The sequence below is a fragment of the Ceratina calcarata genome, unplaced genomic scaffold (genome assembly GCF_001652005.2).
Source record: "Ceratina calcarata isolate Rehan_Ccalc_2016 unplaced genomic scaffold, ASM165200v1 scaffold48.2, whole genome shotgun sequence".
Taxonomy (NCBI): Eukaryota; Metazoa; Arthropoda; class Insecta; order Hymenoptera; family Apidae; genus Ceratina; species Ceratina calcarata.
The window spans coordinates 164,959-185,667 of NW_017172225.1; the positions used below are offsets into that span (position 1 = coordinate 164,959).

Sequence of the window (20,709 nt, forward strand, 5' to 3'; positions counted from 1 at the left end):
CATCAATAAAATGCCATATAATCATATGTAACTCATTAAATATCGAAGTTAGAAGGAAAACAACTTTTATTTGAAGCATTTTTCACAATTTTGAAAAAAAAAAATTGTCGTCAGCGTCAATACTTAATTGGATATTTCCTTCTATACTTTTTAGCCCGTAGCTATTTATTATTAGCATTATTCTTCCGACGTCTGATTTCTTTTTAATTATGCGTTATATGCGGAAATGCGTTTTTCTAAGGTACATAAACTTTTGGGATTGACTGTATAGCCAATACATCTTTAAATACGATTGCGTCGTTCTCATGTAATTGCAACGCAGAAACGTACGCTGTTGCTACGCGTAAATGGGTTAAGTCGCGTTTATCATAGAGTATAGGAAAGAAGGGTGGGATTGCGACATTAACGCGGCCGACAGCGAATCCGGCTGGAAAAATTTAAGTCGCGTGACTTATATTCGACTGACTCCTCCCTCAACTTTTTAGGACAAACGTATCCCACGGAAACCTTCGAACATCGAATTTACGTCCATCATAATTTACTCCGACCTAAAGAAAAAAGTCGACAACTTCCGAACTAGATGTTTGACATCGAAAATCGATCGATCAATCTTCCCGTTTTTTATATCAATAAAACCAAAGAGTCAAAGTTCACGATTGTCATCAAAATTGAACTGGCTCCAAAAAAGAGTCGCAGAACTTTGTGCCTCGGCTTCGCATCGATCGAAAAGAGCAAAAAAAATATCGACTGAATTTATGAGCGCGTTTAATCGCGAGCAGCTGTCGCTGCTGACGTCGATATAGTCTGACAATAAAACCGCGTGGGGTACCAGCCCACTCACCCAGCCGTGACATCTAGTTTCGGCTCGGCGATCGCTGAGTCAGATGTTTTTCGAAAGCATCTCGCGGCGTTCGGCGCCGCGACGCTCGAAACCGGGCCTTCTATCCTCTTTAGTTTTGACGCGCGTACGCGAGCGTGCGGGATCGACGGGCGAAGCTCCGCCGAAATTAGATCACCGCTGGAATTCTCCTCGCTCGTCTTCGCCACGACGAGCAACATCGTTTCGTTTCACGTTTCACCAAACTCGCGCCCGGCGAATTGAAAATATTGATGCTTTCCGCGTTTCTGGAAAACTGAATTTCGTGAGTGCGTCTCGGGTCATCAATAGAAGGAGTTGTGAACACGACGAAATTTCAACGATGAGAGAAGTGCGATCGGTCAAACTCCGAACGAACTTGCATCGAGTCACGTACTACGGTCTCACTAACTTCCGGTCTCGTATTCCATCAAGATCCTTTATCAAAAGAACTTCGGTTCGATCCCATCGATCCTTCGGACCCGAGAAGTCACGTCGTCTATCGCGTTTCTATTGAAATCTCTCGTACGAAAATTTTCAACGGCCGAATCACGCGGAGGACTCGACGGAACCGTCACTTTTCCACTGGCCTTTTCGACGATGAATAACGCGGCTTGTCAACTTCAATGTGACAAGGAGATCAGTGGCTGTACATCCCGATAGGGTTTCAACCTAATTGGATTCGACTTTACAAGTTCCATGGAGATAAGCTGCAAGATCTTGTAGTATCGATGAACCAATCTCGTTCGAAACGGAAAGGAATCAACGGTGAGCTGGATGCCCCACGGGGCTACTGCAAACAGCCGCCGGAAATGCGTGAAACTTCTAAGAGACGAAGGAACGAGTTTCGAATTCCCAAAGGCGATGCCAAATTCCTTTCCTTCCGTAACACTGTGCGTACGTGACGGGTCAGTAAAACAAGGAAGGATCCTCGATAGTAGTGAGTGGAAGAGTGTGGAACAGGTGGTTCCTCGAATCGTTGCTTATTCTCAGTTTCGAGTTTGAAACACGAGTACCGTCGCGAGACCACGCGGCGTTCGGTCGCGAACGTATAGAGACCGTCTGAGAATGACTTTAGAACTTTTTACCCAAGTCTCGGCAACCATGATGCACTCCTACTTGGTTAAAGGAAAGAAACAGAAGTTCGGCTCCACTCTATCGACGGTATTTGACGTTCGTATTCCTATAATTTATCACCTATACAAATTTTATACACCGCTTCCGGCTCGATTCTGGGTAACGAAGCTGGCTGCATCGCCAGATATAAATCGAACCACGTACGGCGTATTCAAAATCTCATTAATACGACAACCTGTACCAGTGTTTGTACGTAAATACGTGTACACGCGTATACGCGCGGCCCTAAGTCGACTACTGCCACGCTTTATTGCGACACCGAGGGTCGTGAAGCTTTCATTAAGCAGAACCGTTATTTACAATGCGAACAAAGGCGTCCACTGATAACTACTACTGATTCTACATTTCCATACTTTGACAGCAGGTTCCTGCCCGCGACGCCTGGATTATGTCCCGAATACAGAAACGAGCTTTGTCGTGTTGACGCGACCTGATTTTCTCGAAACGCGCGTCGATAACCGGTGTATAAACAGGGTCGTAAGTCAGAAAAATTAACAAAGAGATCATATGCTATTTCTGTTGAGAATCATCCGGCTCGATAGGCTTCAGGGAAAAAAGTATTTATAAGTTTCTTAAAAAAGTAACGAATGTTTTCCTCGTACACTTTTATTTATTTGAGGATAATTCTATGTTCTTCTATTAATATGCGTATCACTGTCCTGCGTTCTTGATCGCGTTGAATATTTGAAACGAACTGCTGTGGCGTGGTTATAGTTGACAATTTCGGAGACGGAGCCTAGGGGTTGGCATCTGCGTTTATTACCGGGAAACAGGTCATTTCCGCATACCTTCTGGGAATGAAGTTGTAACAGAATCTGCTGCCTCGAATAGCTTTAGCTCTCTCGACTTCGGTAGTTTTACGATTTCCCGTCGGATGCAAACAGTTGTGCATTCGAATCAGGTTCTTATTCATTAATAAATAATTTAAAAACTTGTTTAACTAACTTGCGAAAAGAAATCTGCGAGCAATTCCGATCGTGACAAATTTCGAGAAAGTTCATAACATTTCCATGGAACTCTGTTACTAATTTATTATTTATTTGCCCTTACGAAGTTTCCTGCGCTTTAAATTTTCGTACAAGTTCTTGAGTATCACCTGACGCTTATTAAATCCGACGGAAACTATTCGATGATTCCAGGTCACGGCACGGTCTGATCTACTGTTGGATCCTACCTCGACCAATCTATTAGTCAACTCATGCGATTCTAATCTATTAGAAATTTCTCAACGTGATACTTGTCAGCATCGCTCTAATTAGTAATTAAATTTGCACGGAGACTGGCGCCGATTCATTAGATGGATCGCATCTCGGAAGGATTTTCAATGCCGTCATATTCTTGGAAACGAGGATCTCCTTTAATTGGTCAGGCTTTCCCTGTATGCCAGAGCCGTGTATGGCATACTTGGTGTACCTTGCGCTCTAATTACTAATCTACGTCGAGTCGATCAATCTCAAACCGATACTGACGATTTTCCTCGAAGACGCGCGTAGTCAACATTGAACACGTCCTACTTGCGAATACGTCTACGATTAGATAGAAAATTGTGATGAGTTTCTTTTCTCGTTTTTACAGAAACCTCGCTCGTCGGGTTGATGAACTTTCTTGAGGTTAAGGGGAGACGCGTGCTTTGTCTTAATTGTTCAGTTCTTGCCACGCGAGTATTCGGTCTTTCTAAGTAGAACAGGTGGAGCGTGCAACATAGTTTCAACCTAGAATCAATCGATCCAGACTCGTATTCGATCCTAAATTGTTTCCGGCAATTATCGAGCCTCCGAAACAACGTGATTCCCTGACCCGATTGACCTACCGATTCCCAGAAACCTGAACTAGGACTCCTCTGTAAGAAATCGAAGAGGTGCATGGTTTTAAGACGAAGTCATTTTCTTGCCAGGAGCTCGTCTCCGCATTCGTGGCTTATTAGAAATAACGAGCTTATTCGAAAGGCTCAATGACGAAAGGTCATTGAAACGAGGCTGGCAGGTCACGAACCCGCGCCCCCGCGCACGTTCAGGTACCGAGCAACACGCTCGGCTCGCCTGGTTGAAACAGGTGTATGAATAAAAGATAATCCATTCCGATTTACATTTTCCTGGCTCGTCCACGACTCGAATGCTTATGGAAATTTATAAATTTTTACAAGCTCTAAAAAAAATGGAATTCGAACATAACCGTTTATTTCATCCTGGGAGATCCTCGCGGTTCCAATAATGAGAAATCGATTAAACGACTGTTCCATTCGGAACATAGAGACATTTAGGTCTTCAACTAAATCCAGGCGACTTACAGACGGTGTCCAGATGTCGGGTGAAACGGTGTCTTGCGTCAGTATTTATAATTCTCTACGAACCGATAATCGATACAACGTTTCAACCGTGCGATGCATTGATCCCCTGGAACTCTTTGTAACCGTAATAATAAGCGCCGAGATGTAGTTCATTATTCTTCTCACGTCTCGCGTTTAAACAATGGTTTGTACATTTCCGTTTACAAGTACTGAAACAATCCTGAGTACTGAAGAATTATTGATAAAGTTGTAATGCAATTGGAAAAACAGTCACCGAGTCGTGTTCGGCTGTGTCTTGAATCGAATACTCGTGACCGATGATGTAGTTTAGAAGCAACAGATCCTGGCTACTTGGCCAGGTAAACAGAATCGTCGCTGGCGTGGCGTACCGAATAGTCTACGTTCAAACAAACACGTGCGGGATAAACCAGTGGCCAGTAAAATAAATGGAAACGGTTTCGGTGCACACGTAGACACGAAATATGACTTGCACGATTTTCTCGTAGTCGCTCGTCATGTGAAAAAACAGTGGGCGCACGATGCTCGGATGGAAGGAGGAAAGATCGTACGCGGTAGTAAACGAGAATCGCGGGATCAGTTCCTGCTAGTCGGCGTGCACGAAATGCAACGGAAGTCTTGTTATTGGGCTGAGCGAGGTCGCCGCTGGAAGACACAGCCACTATTAAGGTAATAAGGCTAACCCTGCTAAGATTGAACACTTGCAAGGGTGGTCGGCGTAGGCCGTAGGGTGTGACGACGAGGGTTGCCCTGACTCACACGTAAACGCGTGCACACGTACGCGGTCTCGCTCTGTCTCCCGCGGCGGCTGTCTCTCCCTCTCGCACGCGCTCACTCTTCGTCGGCCTCCCCTTCGCCAATCGAATGCCGCCACCCTTCGCGGCCCGCATTGCATCAGTGTGAGGCTAGCACTCGACCAGGACTCTTCCGGTTCTTCCTCACCGCGTTGTAAACAAGTGGTATCCCAGTATTTGGGGCATCGTTCCGTCCACGTCGGCCGGATCGATATCCCCGGTTCCTCGAGTCGTCGACGCTGCCACTAGAATCGGCAGTCGCTTTGCCGCCGCTTTTCCGACGCGAGCTAGTTTTCGCGCTCGATAAAACGTGCTCGCGGCCGAGGGCGTGTTACTCCGTTGGAAACCAAATCCTCCTCTGTTTCTCCCTGCCAGTCGGTGGGAGTAGAATACGGTGCGCGTCGGCTACAAACGGAACGATGATGCCCGGACCGCGGAAAACGAGCGGATCTATGATTCTTCACTCCATGTAGATCTCGCGGCGCCTGTCGGCAGTTACAGGTGAAAGTGCACGTGTTCCGACCGTGTGTCAGTGAAGAGAGTCATAGTGTGCGACGAGCGTGTATACTTATGGTCGATCGGTGGTTTCGTCGAAGAACCTCGACAAAGGCCGGATTAAATGGCAGAGAGTCCGATTAGTGGTTCGAAACGCTACTGTGCCCGGCAGGTCAGGCCTTTCTCCTTGAGTTCTCCCCGTTTTTTCTTCCCTCCCGCCATTCTTATTCTCTAAACGTTTAGCTTTGCTCGCTGAAGACGTTTTATGTCGTATTGATTGCCGTCTAAGACACTACGGATTTCGTTGAGATTTAAGCCCTCTTCGACGATGGTTTAAATCGAAGGAGGGATAATCATAATTGTCTCCAGATGAGGAAAAACAATGTTTGCCATGGAAACGGCAAAGCGATTCCATGGCAATCGAAATTTCGATCGATCCGTATCGAAAGTGAAAATTGAAACAGAGTGAACGCTCAAATAATTGGATTGAAATAACAATCTTATTCATATATTCGTCGTGGTATAGACGAAATGAACACGGCGCCAAGCGATAGAAAAAAAGAAAGCGGGCGTGGGTGTTATTTCTCGCGTTTCTAGTCGCTGTGTTCGACAGACAAGGAAAGATGAAAATGTGGAACGAAACAAAGCCGTCCCTGATATTGTTCACTCGGTCATTCCGCTTGGGGAACAACGGTGTATTAAAAATGAAATACGGAGCGTGAAATACATTTCTTTCTTACATTTACATTCATGGCCGCGTATAAAACTGGTTTCCACGTGACATACAACAAAATTTCTACACGAATCGTTTGCTATTCTTCTCTCTTAAATCTGTTTCTCGGGAAAGATATTTCGACCGCGAAAATAAATGAACGCGGACTTTGACAAAACACTGTAAATCAGAAGAATCGATCTCCAAAAGCGATACCATTAATCTTACTACCAGTACTGATCAAACAAAATGAAGAATGGTTTTAATTCTATTTTTGTTTCCACGATCATGTCCAATTGAATCAACTCTCTCCCAAGGCGTCGATGCTCTGTGCCACAGGTGCTGTCCCTTGGAAACGATATCCTCCCAGAGTACAAATTACAGTCACCTAGAATCGGCAAGTGGACCATACTGCACTATTCACCTTTCAAAGCGGTTTGGGACTGGGTGATACTACTGCTCGTATTGTATACCGCTATATTCACTCCTTACGTCGCCGCCTTCGTCCTGTCGGATCCGGATTACAACAGCAGGAAAAACAAAAAGTACAGTGACGATCCCATCGTCATCATAGACTTCATAGGTGAGAGAACCCAGCGATCGGCGACGAATAAAAATTCGACTTCCTATCCACGTCGCAAACATGAAAGAGTATCAATTAAACAGCACGATGAAAGCGTTCTTGAGCCAATAAACTCGCGATGATTCGGTAAAAGGAATTTGACGTGCGCGTCTGACGTTGATAGGAATTTCTGTACACGCTGTCTGACCAAACACTCGTAATTCCACTGCGCGCGCGGTCAGATCGTACGTAGTGCGTACTACTTTCTTCGCTTCCTCGTGTCGTCGTCTGGAAATAATTCGCATTTTCCTCACGATTTTTTATTTGACCAGTCGGGGGTCACACATCGGCAGCGAGCGACGCGACGCGTTCTTCTCACGAGTATTTTGCTTTTTCAGTCGACGTCACTTTCATAGTGGACATCATCATAAATTTTCGCACGACTTTCGTGAATAGCAACGATGAAGTGGTGTCCCATCCCGGAAAAATAGCCGTCCATTACCTGAAGGGTTGGTTCATCATCGACCTGGTGGCCGCGATACCCTTCGACCTTTTTCTCGTTGGCTCCCACACTGATGAGGTAAGTTTCGTCGCACGCTCCACGTTTTCTGAGAATCTTCTTTCCAGGCTGAACCTGATCACCGTTAAATCACTTCTTACAATTAAATTATCTCTTCTGTCTAATAATTTCACTCGAACCCAAGAGGAAAAGCATTTCCTCGTTTCCGTGAATTCTTTTAAGTTAAAATTCGAGTCAATCAGTTGATTGAATTGTAGATCATAAAAAGAGAATGGTAATAAGATTCACAGAAAAACGCAAGATGTTTGAGGAGAACGACTCATTCAGACATATTGTAAGATCGGAGCTACCTTCCAAGACATGAAACGACACCACTTTATCGGTGGCTGACGGAGGGGAAAGAATAATTAATTTAGTAGCGAAAGAGAAGTGATTTGCGGGACGATCAGGTTTTCGGCTGGAGTCTCTAGAATGTCGATGTTAGCTCGTAAACATGATTAGGATGACATGCCGAGCCCAAGTTAAGTGCCCATAGGTGTGTCTTACCGGATTGGTGCTTAGTTCGTTTTCCCTTTTTTCGACGTTTCTCGGTGTTGAATGATTTCTATTTTTTCTTTGTCGAAAATTAGATCGATTCGACGTGTATTAAATGTGCACACAATGTACTACGTTTCCGGCAAACGAGAAGAAACTTTAACGAATTCTCGTTGTCTGGAACAATTCCACACAAGTATCACGAAAAGTACACGTACGTCATAGATCGAACAATATCGAGAAAGAATCGAGAAAGTAGAAAAGAAGTTTGTTCGTGCGGGAATTAAATCTTTGATCGATTACATTTCGTATTACTTTTGCTAACAGAAGAGAAAAAGAAAAACACGGATTGTTACCCGTGTCTTACTACGAGATTCCTCTTTAAATGTGAAAGGCGTCCGAAAGACATAATCGTTTAGAAAAATAGTAATTTCCGAATTGGATTTGTACCTGTACACACACGTATGCATACACACTCGATTTATACATGTGTAAGTAATTTTAGTCTCTCGCTGTGAGATTTCTGCTCTGATTGTCGACATGTTAGATTTTATCAATTCCTTATCAAGATTTCTCTTCTAGTATTGATTTCCCCGTATCTTTATTTCTTTCTAAATTTTCAATTACTTATGCGTTTACGTTCGGTTCGCTCCGTTTCTCATAATTTTCGCGTCTCTCTGCTTCTCCTCCGCGTCGGGTAATTACCATTCGTCTTATTGCAAGATATATTTTCTTTTTATCGTTCCATTTTCCACGGCGCTGATTAAACCGATGAATTGAAACGCGACGTCGGCCGCGCGGTAGGAAAAGACAATAATGCACCTGCGGGTATTCTACGCGGCTACCTTCTTCCCTATTGGAGCACGAATAAAAATATAGGGCAGTATAATTTTAATTACGCGTGTAGGAACGTTTCACAAGTTGAGACCAGTCTGCGAGAAAGTGGCGAGAGTTTCATGTCTACGAAAAGAAAACATCGTACGATCTTCTTCAAGATCACCGACGATGAATCGAATGAATTTTTCGATCGCATCAATTTAATCTTACTTGTCTAGATGATTCCTTTCCAATGAAATGATAATAATATGGAAATAATGGTTCCCTTTTTTTACATTAATTTTTCTCCATTTATTTTTCGTTTTTTTGTGAACAACAATTAAATCACGTAATGATGAACGAACGAATTTTAACCTGGGTTTAACGTTTTCGTAGCTCGGCTTGGACAAGGACGAGGTTAGTTGACACACATACACACAGGAAATTTACTCACAGGCTGACGTTCTTTTTTTGTTTCCTTTAGTTAAAAGCAGGTTTCGATTTTTACACACTAATGATTGAGAAAAATCAACGCAGCCATGAATTTTCTATCTGTTTCTGTCCTACTGCCTTTCTTTCTGTCTATCTGTATTTCTCTCTCTCTCTCTCTCTCTCTCTCTCTCTCTCTCTCTCTTTCTCTTTTTCTCTATTTGTTTCTATCATATGCGATTAAGAGCTTTCAAAAGAAGAACACATTGCGTTCAAACGTCCTTTTTTGCACCAGCTGTTTTACTACAAAACCACTTCGTTTTCTTTTACTTTAATGTTCCACATCGACGTCAAACAAATCACTATACCCCCCGATTTGCACACTTATACACACAAAAATCACACAATCGCAAAGATCAAATAATAAGAAGAAAACTCGGCCAACTGCAACCCCACAAATTGTCACGGAATTTCGAGCGAAGTCGATCGACATTAAAAAGATACTTCGACTCCGTTTCTTCTTTTTTCCAGCGCCATACCATAATCAGTGGTAAAATATATTTCCAGATTTTTTCAAAAATAACGAGCAGAAAAATGTCGATCGATTTGCTCCTGTCCTCTCTCTCTCTGTCTCTCTTTCTCTGCGGCGAGAAAAAGATTCTTCAGCTGGTGAACCTTGAGCAAACTTCACACAGTAAAGTACTTTGCAGAAGGAAAATAAATACGAAGAGACGATACTGTAAATACAATAAAAGTATAATGATCTACCCACGTACGATCAGTTGGTAGAAAGTCGTCTTGCATCGAAGTAGCCTTAAAACTACCTTGATTTTTTTTTTCGTCCTATATATCCAAGAATATACAAGAATTTTATGAACTGCACCCATTGAAAGAGCAAGAAATATTCCCATAATCGTTACGTGATAAGAGTACTTGTATATATGTATGTATACATAATACATTCTGATTAGATAGTGAATAGTCTTAGATGAAATGTTCTTAACAAATATTGATTCACTTCAAACGAGCCCTACCATTTTTTACTTCACTTCTCTATTTTTGTCATTTTCCCCTTTTTTACATAGAAATAGAAATTATTGTTGGGTATCAATAGTTGTTAAGAACAATACAAATAGTTAGAGAGTGTCTTTTTCGTAGTTACTTGACCAACGACATTTTTTTAACCAAACGAACTGAATAATATTTATCCACTTGAATTGATGTGATATCGCCGCACGAATTAGAGATGATGTCCTGTTCCCCGTTGTGTCAGACCCGTGAATGTAAAACTGTCCACCCGAGTAAAAATGTGTTGAATGTTTTATCCCTTAGTTTTGACTTCATGTTATTATTATATCTTTTAACAATATCAGGGCTGAATTCAACTGTGGATTCCGGGATCGATCAAATTGATGGGTCTGGCACATGGAGGACGGTATTGTGCATCAAAGCCATTCAAGCTCGATCAAGAATGAAACGAGATTAGAGAGACGGCTGGCTAACCGAACGAATCGGAGGAGCTTGTTAAAAAAAAAGGAACGAAAACGAAAATACCTGTTGTTTTATCTATCGAACATTTTGATCTACAGGAAGCGTTTGTACGTTCCGTCTAAATATTTTGCACTTCGAGCTTCTCCATTTTTGTACGTCTTTTTGTTCCAATTCTTAGAGTAATCAAGGTGCAGCTGCAACATACAAACTATAGCTACGAACCATTCATTTGAAATAATTGAACGGTCCTAGCATCTTGTTTAGAAAGCGAACGCTGCAACTGCACTTATATAGATTCGATTTGAAATTTGGGGTTGCAGGATTATCCGTGCTTATTTCCAAGTGTCCCCAACATATAAAACAAACAGTATTGAAAGTAATAGAAAAGAATGCGCCCCGATAGACGGATATGTAAGTTCCTCCACCGATGAGATATAATAAAGAGTGGCAATGCCCGTGTAATCGTTGGGACAACAAATTGGGCCTGCGAGTGGAATTCGATGGAAATTTCATAGAACCTTTCTTGTATCTCGCAAATGGAGCTACAACTTTTGTCTGAAACATTTCTCGCTAGCATCGATAGTTAACAAGTATTTTACAAAAAACGAGAAAACAATTTATTCCAGAATACTCGTTAATTATTGACGATGGAAAAAAATATTTCATACAAAAGTTGTAGTTCTCAATGGTACCTACAACTTTCGTATCAAACATTTTCCGATACCAGCAACAGGTAAGCATTTATTTGTAGAAAAGCAAACAAAATCTACCCCTTAAAACCTCGGGAAAAAAATTCTTTTTTCTCAAAACATCGAAAAATGCTTCAAGTGAAAGTTGTAGGTACTCGTAGAACCTGCAAGGAAGATCGTATACACGTTTATTTTATCTCGAATATTTGAGGACTAATCGAGTAATTAGTTCGTTCATCGCCAATTATTCCTTACGGATGTATAGGCTATACATATACTTAAACAATGCTGGCATGTTAAATTTGTTATTATAAATTCCTATTACTATTAAAAAGCTAAAATTATAGTGATTTCAAATTTTTCATAGGTAATAGTATCATCTACAACTTTTACTTGAAGCATTTCTCGATATTTTGAGAAAAAAAAATTTTTCGATTTTTCCGAGATTTTTCCAAGGGGTACCCCTTCAGATTTTGCGAAATTTTCGTTTTTTGCCAATAACTTCCAAACCGTTGGTTGTACAGGAAAATTGCATCAGACCTTTTTTGTAGAGGACGATGAGATCTACAATTTCCATGTAAAAATTTTTCGCTAGCGTTAATAGTTAACGAGTAATTTGCAAAAAACTGTTTTTTCGTTTTCCGTCAATAACTCGTTAACTATTGACGCTAGCGAAAAATTTTTACATGGAAATTGTAGATCTCGTCGTCGTCTACAAGAAAGGTCGTATGCAATTTTCCCGTATCTCCAAGAGTTTAGGAGTTATTGAGGAAAAACCAAATTTTTTTCCAAAAGTTCGCCGTTTCGACGCTGGAATGGTCGGATTTTGTCAACATCAATAAAATGCCAAATAATCATACTTAACTCATTAAATATCGAAATTAGAAGAAAAATGCACTATTTTTAATTATAGGAAATGCGTTTTTCTAAGATACATAAACTTTTGGTATTGACTATATAGCCAATACATCCTTAACGCGTGGAGTTAAGTAGGAAATCGCATGAGACTTTTCTTGTATCTGACAACTGTTCAGCAGTGACGATTGTTTTGCTTACTATTTCTTACCTCGGTGGAAATATTTTCTAAAGAACATAAAAAATTGTCGACTTTTTCGTGCGACATGAAGTCCCACAAGGTTGTCACTCTTTAGTAATTTCTCCTCGGTGGTTCCTCTAAAGTAGACACATTCAGAAATGCTCAAAGTATCCCTGAACACGGTACACAGAGATACGTACATATACACGTTCAGAAAATTACACGCGCGCGCAAACACGCATAAACACAGAACGACACACGAGAGACGCAGAGGATCGCATAGCGACACAACGAATGCACTCCGAAAACGAAAGATCCTCCAACAGGATTTCGTAACGATCGTATGTAAGCTTTTGCCGTATTTTCTCTCTGAATTTCATTTAAGACAATTCTCTGTTGTCCCTCTTTTACTGAGCTTTTTATTTATCAAGCTTTCTTCGTAACTCTGATTACTGATTACGCTTCGGTTGCAAGCTATACAGAATGAGAAACCATACAAGCCTAATTTGATGATTTTTGTGTGTACACTATTATCATCGAACTTGTTATCACCCACCTGGATTCGGTGCTCTTAACAAGTTTTGTAGTTTGGCGCTTTTAATATTGATACAAGAACAAGAACTCGCACCGTGTTTTTTTCAAGTTTTAATTGTACATCTAACGTCTTAATATTTTTTTCTACACGATAATGAGTATTTATGTGTGTTTTCTGTCGCTTGACTGCTTCGTCTTCTTTCCACTTATGTATAATGTCTTGCCACGTACATTACGGGTTGCTAAGGGATATTTACACAAAGAGGCGTATAAAAAATGAAGAGACACGCAACATAAAGAGACCCATTTCGATCCTCGATTGCCTGCTCCATTAAGCTTATCAATAAAAGCACTATTATCAAACTGGCAATTATTCAGTGCAGTTTATCACGACATTCAAATCGTTTCAACGGGAGGATAAAAGCGGTTCGCGGGCAGGCAATAGGACGTAGCACGAATTATTCGGAACTTCCTGGATGTGCTTGGTAGATCGAGGTTCGCGTGCATGCCGCAATAACATTTCTTCCCCTATCAGTCGCGGCTATCAAACGTCCTCGGATATTCTTAGCGATCGCACGAGGCCAAATAAAAGGCAGCCCCGAGTGTCTCATCTCTGCTCAAGTCGATATATCGTCCAACGATTGCTCCAACCCATAAAACGTGACCATCTAAGTAGCAGAGATAATAACGTGTTATAGGTGTATCCGTGCTACCGAAAATTGATCGGAATCATAACGCGAACAAGAATTCATTATGTAAAACGAAAATTTATCGAACGCGGAAGGCCATGAATATTTTTACAACTGTGTAAACGATCCTAATTTCACCCTTTTGTGGAATAATGATCTGCGTGTAATTATCGTCGAGCAACCCGTATACCGAGTTCGAGATTATCGTTAGCAAACCATTAGGCGAATGGTTCACTTTTGGTTGGAGCGTAGTCGACTTTGCATGATAGAGTCGTTCACGTGAACACGTCGTCGTTGTTCCGTCGACATTCCCGACGGATGTTTCCGTCCGTTCCTCGGCGGTAATCAAATCTCGAACTTCCATCGCAGGTAAGAAATCGTGTACATTCAGAGAGGGAAAGCATGAGTATCACGAGTCTCCGTTCACCAGAATGTCTTTCATCCAACGATTATTATTTGCACAATGTTTCATACGCGCGACGACCTTTTATTGCTCGTGAGTTACATTTCGAAAATGAAAAAAGACGTTCTTATAATAATTGACACTCTGAACGTAATAGTAGAGAATGTGTGATCCTTTGATCACCTATTGCACTATCAGTGAATCCTAATAAGTATATAAGTAAATCAAGTACACACGGTTTTCATTTCTTTTATATCTCAAGAGAAATATGTACATATGCAAAGTGCCAGGTAATTCGAAGAGATTTGATTGAGAGGGTGACAAAGAACGTCTGCTCACGAGTCAGCTGAACTTCTTACGACTGTCGTCCTCGATTAAAGAAGCGGACGAGTTTTATTTTTTAATTTAATTAAAAAACGTTATGAAACTTAGCCGTTGGTTGACCTGGTAGTGACCGTCTGCCAGCCTCGATCGATGGAAGTCGAGAACGACAGCCGGTGCGGCGAACTAGCGATTCCTTGTAAGAACAAGTGAGACTGTCAAGTATAGAACTGACTTTAGCGTTGCCGCGGTTCGATAATACGTCGGAGTACATGGAACGGTGCATCGAGGGCGGATCAATTATCAATTGCATTCGTAACTAGCGCCTAATGCACACTTTATCGCGTCACTGTATTAACCGGAGATAGAATAACTGATCTAGGACGATTGTATTGGCTATTAACGCGATTCCATTATTCTCTGCGACGCTACTTTATCTCTATCGAAAAGTATGATCGATTCTCCGCGGACTTATGCAATTCTACCATTTCCCGTACGTCGCAACCTCCGCTGGGAGTTGCGGGAAGTTAATCGGATAATTACAGTTGCCACTCAGTAATTATAATTACATTCACAAGTACTGCGTAAAAAGGTCGGAACTAATTGAATCGACAGTCTCGTTTGCAAATGCAATGCGCTCTAACGCCGTTGGTCAGTTAACGTTAGCTTCTCGGAAAATTCGAGGGAACTCTGTCGAGAGTCGAGAGAACGTGACTCGTAACGGCTCAGCGTGAGATCGACAAAGTGTGACATATTCGTTACAGACGACCACCTTGATAGGACTATTGAAGACCGCTCGTCTTCTGCGACTCGTCAGAGTAGCTAGGAAGATCGACAGGTACAGCGAATATGGAGCCGCAGTTTTACTCCTTTTGATGGGCACCTTTGCTCTCTGTGCCCACTGGATGGCATGCATATGGTAAAGTCCTGAAACTCGCAGCAATCGCTTCAGGAAATATTCGTAGTTGTAATACAATGTAAAATATTTGGTTGAAGGTATGCTATAGGAAACGCGGAAAGGCCAACGTTGAAAAGTAAAGTAGGCTGGCTCGATATTCTAGCCAACGACACGCATCAATTTTATTTTCACAATAACACCGGTGGGCCAAGTATAAAGGTAAATTTATAAGCGGTACGCGCTCGCGAGACGATTACATACCTTGGAATCATCGATATTTTCGATTTCAGAGCCGCTATATCACAGCACTGTATTTCACCTTTAGTAGTTTAACATCGGTGGGCTTTGGAAACGTGGCTCCAAACACGGACGCCGAAAAGATATTTACTATAATCGTTATGCTAATCGGATGTAAGGATTCAATATAAATGAGAAGTATTTAATTGAAACAGGGTGGACCAACAAGAATAATATTCAACATTATATATGCTCTTATGATTTAACAAATGACAACTAATTTTTTTCAAATCATGGCAATTCTTCTTGGCTCACTCGATATACCCAAGTATTTTATCCGTGCGACCGACTAGTCGTCCGACTATGAGCGTCGAACGACCGATGTTCCCTACTATTTCTTCGAAGAATCAACTTTGTTTCTCAGCTTTGATGTACGCCAGTATCTTCGGTAACGTCTCAGCGATCATACAGAGACTTTACAGCGGTACGGCGAGATACCACACGCAGATGCTTCGAGTTCGAGAGTTCATAAGGTTCCATCAGATCCCTAACCCGCTGCGTCAACGGTTAGAGGAGTACTTTCAACATGCTTGGACGTATACGAACGGAATCGACATGAACAGCGTTCTGAAAGGGTTCCCCGAGTGCCTTCAGGCGGACATCTGTCTTCATCTGAACAGAAACCTTTTAAACAACTGTAAAGCCTTCGAGGGTGCCAGTCCCGGTTGTTTAAGGTATTAATAATTCATCTGCGGTGAAATTGCGGTACTTGAGAGAGACGGGGAACGTGAACGAATGAATTTTTCATTAGGGCATTATCATTAAAGTTCAAAACGACACACGCACCACCAAGTGACACGTTAGTTCATAAAGGGGACGTGCTGACGTCCCTGTACTTCATATCGCGCGGGAGCATAGAGATACTGAAGGAAGACGTGGTGATGGCGATTCTGGCCAAGGACGACATATTCGGGGAGAATCCGTGTATATATCCGACCGTAGGCAAAGCATCATGCAACGTGCGCGCTTTGACGTATTGCGATTTACACAAGATTCACAGGGACGACTTACTCGACGTTCTGGCGCTTTATCCAGAGTTCTCGAATCATTTCAGTCAGAACCTCGAAATTACTTTTAATCTGAGAGACGTACGTAGAATGCGCTCACTCGTTACGATTCGATTCTACGCCGGGAATTAATTAAATCTTACGGGAACCGATTAGGAGGAGCAAGCCGGGGTCGATCCAATATCAGCAAGGTATCCTGTCAGTACTCCAACGGACGTCGACGTCGACGCTAGGAGATTCGCTTTCCGTCCACCAAGATACCGTCGAGGACCCGGAGGTCCTGGCAATCTTATACCCACCGGTCGACAAGACTCCTTGCAGGGTGACCCGGATGATTAGTACGTTCTCCATTTAAATAATCGAGGACAGACTCGTTTTACAGTACTCGTTTTATTCGAAAATCTGTCATTTGAATCATTTAGTGACAAAGGAAGTGGCCACGGGATATTGGAGTTCAGCACCGACAAAGCCGGCCAAGATGTGACACCGTTGAACCTAGAGTTCGACGAGCCCAAACAGAGAAGCTCAACGTTGAACTCAATAACTGGTAAGCGATGTTCGTCAGATCAGATAAATCTCGACTCCATATTTTCCTACGAAGTAATGCCTTCTTTTTTACCGATTCTTTCTACTTATCTATCTCTTCCTACATCTCTCTCTCTCTCTATTTCTATCGTTTGTCTCTACTTATTGTCTGAGGAATGTTGTTCTCTGCACGACAAATAGAGTTCTTAAATAAATTCGAGCAAGAATCACTCTTTACGATTGTCGATTTTTCGATACGTTTGCGATACAAGAATGCGGAAGATTGTTATGGTTCAGGAAAGTACTTTGGAATCATCGCTTAGCAAACTCGCCACATCGATCGCTTGCCATTATTAAAATTGTCGAGAGACATAGAAACATTTCGATACATTGTACATATATTTATACATATGTATTTAATATAATATACTATAATACGAGAAGCTCGGCTTGCACCTTTTATCCCCCTTATAATATATCCTGTACTTGATCGAATCGTTGCGTCAGTTTTGGACCACTTTTAGTATCTCTGAAGAGAACCGTTTTTCCGGGCCGGTTAACAACAATTATTGTGAGAAGGTAATTCCGAATGTTACATCGCAAAGTGCAGTAATTACTCTAATTCTACCATAGTTCTGGAGTGGAAGCGGAGTTCGCTCCCTTTCGTGGGAGATAGCAGCTACCGTTTAATGTATAGATTTTTAATAAGCTTTTCGGACTACAATTAGAACATCGAACGTTCGTTCTCAATCCTCATCCCCGTTTCCGCTTCAGGATCGCCAGATTCTAATTTTGATCAGGCTCATGTTAATTCGATTGCTCGTGTCTCACGAAGATCTTCATTCCTCCGTATATACAATATTACTTATCATTTTATTCTTAAGATTTCTATCTACATAGCGTAGTTCATTTTTCATGAGCTTTATTCGACGGATATACTTCTTCTCTTTCCCCCCTTTTTTTCTGTCCGCTGAAACATCCCTTTAGCCCAATCGCCTTGATCGACGACTCGTAGTGTGCGTGTAAATATCCAGGGTAGCTGCATAAATTGTAATCAGCTTAGAACCAAGCTTGACCATCGGTCAGTCGATTAGTCGACTCGCGGGACTCGAAGCGTCGCAGGCGTTTGGGTTAAGCGCGCGGCAGCGTGTTTTTTAAGCTTTGCGTTTGCATTTGACGTCCCGAGTTCGTTAACACCTTGAAACCTGGTTGTTCAGGCATGCTAACCCATCTCAAGCGCAGCATACCGGACCTACGTCAGCACAAGATCCATCTGCAGCCACTGACGAGTCACGATTACCTCGCCAAGCAGAGTAAGTATCCATTTGGCGAAGTAGACGGGCCAACTATTTTCTACATATATCATCAACGACCACGGACAAACGCTCGCTCGGTAAACAACGGGTATCGTTGCTGAAGAAACGGCACGATATATCATACTTTATTAAAAAGCTCCTGGAAAAACTTCACTTTTAAAAAATTTCCATCTCTCTCTCTCTCTCTCTCTCTCTCTCTCGCTCTTACTATCTCTCTCTATCTTTCTCTCCTCCTTGTCCGCCCCCCCCCTTTATCTCGGAGATAAGAGGCACTTCTAGAGGGTAGGAAGGCTCGCGCTACTTCCCGGATCGTGGTACTGATTCTGTGCCCTGGGTTTATCCAGTGACCACTCCATTGACGAAACCAGCACGGAGAAGCTCCGCGGCCGGTGAAAGTTGCCTCAGCCAGAACGTGGTGCACCCGACATCGACGACGTCCAGTCATTATACAACGCCGTCGCCGCCGCAGCTTCCGCAGTCTCATGGTGGGTAGAATCACAGGCTCAAGGCTGCGTGGAAGATACGATAGAATTCCAGTGATGGGCAACTCGGGATCCAACGAATCTACTACCCGAAACCGGAAGCGAGGACATCAGGGAAAAGAATAGAGAGTGTTAGAATAAGAGCGAGAATCCTTATCGAGATGATTATCAATCACGATGCACTGCTCCAAACTCTCAAAAGCACGAGTTGCCCATCACGATTTCGAATCGCACATGAAACGGTATTAATTTAGGCTTGACCCGATCATCTGTCATGTCTTATGCCTCCGTGAATAGTTTGCTTCATATCAGAAAAAAATAAAAGACTGTCTGCCTCGTTCTCGTTATGTGACAATCCCCGATGATTTCATGATAATCACGATTCCGCCCCCCCCCCCTCCCCAAAATCATAATCGACAACAAACAAAATTGACGAGGATTCACCATTTTCAATATCGATTTGTTAGCGTTCGAACAGATCTGTATCTCTCTATGGATCGTAGGTGACTTTCAAAGTGGACCAGGCCGGCCTATGGAAGAGGTGAACGCCAGGATAGATCAACTGTCGCGACAGGTGTCCTCCATGGAACACACGATGGGGGAGAACATCAGATTGATCTTGACTCTGCTTCAGCAGACGCTCAATTCATCGAGGGAGAGTTCCAGCATTGAGATGATGCCCGGTACCGCGCCGGCCGGGCCGAAGCAAAGTAGTAGAGCCCCGGCATTGGTCCAACGTTCAGCCAGCGAACCACAACCCCCGACAGCACCGCCGTCGAACAATGGAAACGGAAAATTGCAGCCTAGCACGTCTCACGGTTTGTTCAGGTAAGTGTACAGGACTCCTGATTGATCTACGAACATTGTCAATCGCACGGTAATGCTTGGTACACACCAAGAAACGTTTTACGATTCGATTAAAAACTATCGGATAGTCATTCTATGTGAATATCATTAAAAACGTTTTTGGGTTTGTACTGGGTATGATGCTCTGAAAAACTTGGTGTTGGATAAAAAAAAGATAATTTAATGAATAATTTAATGAAATCCAGGAGAAACGCCAGATTTTTCACGCTATGCCGCATCGTTAGTGTGTTCGTCATAGCAAATATTACATGTGTCTTTTCTTTCTCTCTTTCTTTATTTCGGTTTCTGTGTGTCTATATGTGTTTCTTTGTCTTTCTCTGCATTTTTATTTCTGTCCAAATATCGGCGCACACCGTCCGTAGCCACTGATCTCTACAGAACACATTTCTCTAACACACACCGATATTTCATTGATACGTCTTTATTTACGGTGCTTTCCATTCCCGAAAAACCTCGCATACACACTGCTCCATCACTGCGTGTATGTTATCGCTCTCAAGACGAGGAAGAGGAAGCCCGTTACTCCGGTACAACAGACGGAAGAGTAAAAAACATAGAAGTTCGACGATCCATAAGTTTACCATAAATAAACAAAACTAGATGAAAATTACGGTGTTCGAAGCGAAAAGGCCTCTTTAAGGATGTATTGGCTATACAGTCAATCCCAAACGTTTATACGCTTTAGAAACGCATTTTTTAAAAAGAAATCAGACGTCGGAAGAACATCGCTAATAATAAACAACAACAAAAAGTTTTCGATTTTTCCGAGATTTTTCCAAGGGGTATCCCTTCAGATTTTGCAAAATTTTCGTTTTTTGCCAATAACTCCTAAACCGTTGGAGATATGGGAAAATTGCATACGACCTTTCTTATAGAGGACGACGAGATCTACAATTTCCATGTAAAAACTTTTCACTAGCGTCAATAGTTAACGAGTTATTTGCAAAAAACTGTTTTTTCGTTTTTCGTTAATAACTCGTAAACTATTAATGCT

At 42.2% G+C, this 20,709-nt stretch overlaps 1 protein-coding gene across 14 annotated transcripts in view; it reads left to right on the plus strand.

Moving 5' to 3' along the window:
- The window catches only part of sei (potassium voltage-gated channel seizure), a 79,552-nt gene that overhangs the window by 49,657 nt on the left and 9,186 nt on the right, over positions 1-20,709 (plus strand). For 8 of the 14 annotated variants that reach the window (XM_026815835.1, XM_026815836.1, XM_026815840.1 and 5 more), the window contains 13 exons: positions 6,639-6,882; positions 7,260-7,441; positions 9,128-9,148; positions 15,088-15,242; positions 15,320-15,440; positions 15,512-15,632; positions 15,883-16,192; positions 16,270-16,606; positions 16,682-16,863; positions 16,948-17,072; positions 18,268-18,363; positions 18,711-18,851; positions 19,352-19,676. In XM_026815835.1, coding sequence (XP_026671636.1) covers positions 6,639-6,882; positions 7,260-7,441; positions 9,128-9,148; positions 15,088-15,242; positions 15,320-15,440; positions 15,512-15,632; positions 15,883-16,192; positions 16,270-16,606; positions 16,682-16,863; positions 16,948-17,072; positions 18,268-18,363; positions 18,711-18,851; positions 19,352-19,676 — 2,360 coding nt within the window. The remainder of the gene's footprint in view (positions 1-6,638; positions 6,883-7,259; positions 7,442-9,127; positions 9,149-15,087; positions 15,243-15,319; positions 15,441-15,511; positions 15,633-15,882; positions 16,193-16,269; positions 16,607-16,681; positions 16,864-16,947; positions 17,073-18,267; positions 18,364-18,710; positions 18,852-19,351; positions 19,677-20,709) is intronic. The other 6 variants (XM_026815838.1, XM_026815843.1, XM_026815844.1 and 3 more) reach the window with 4 other exon arrangements.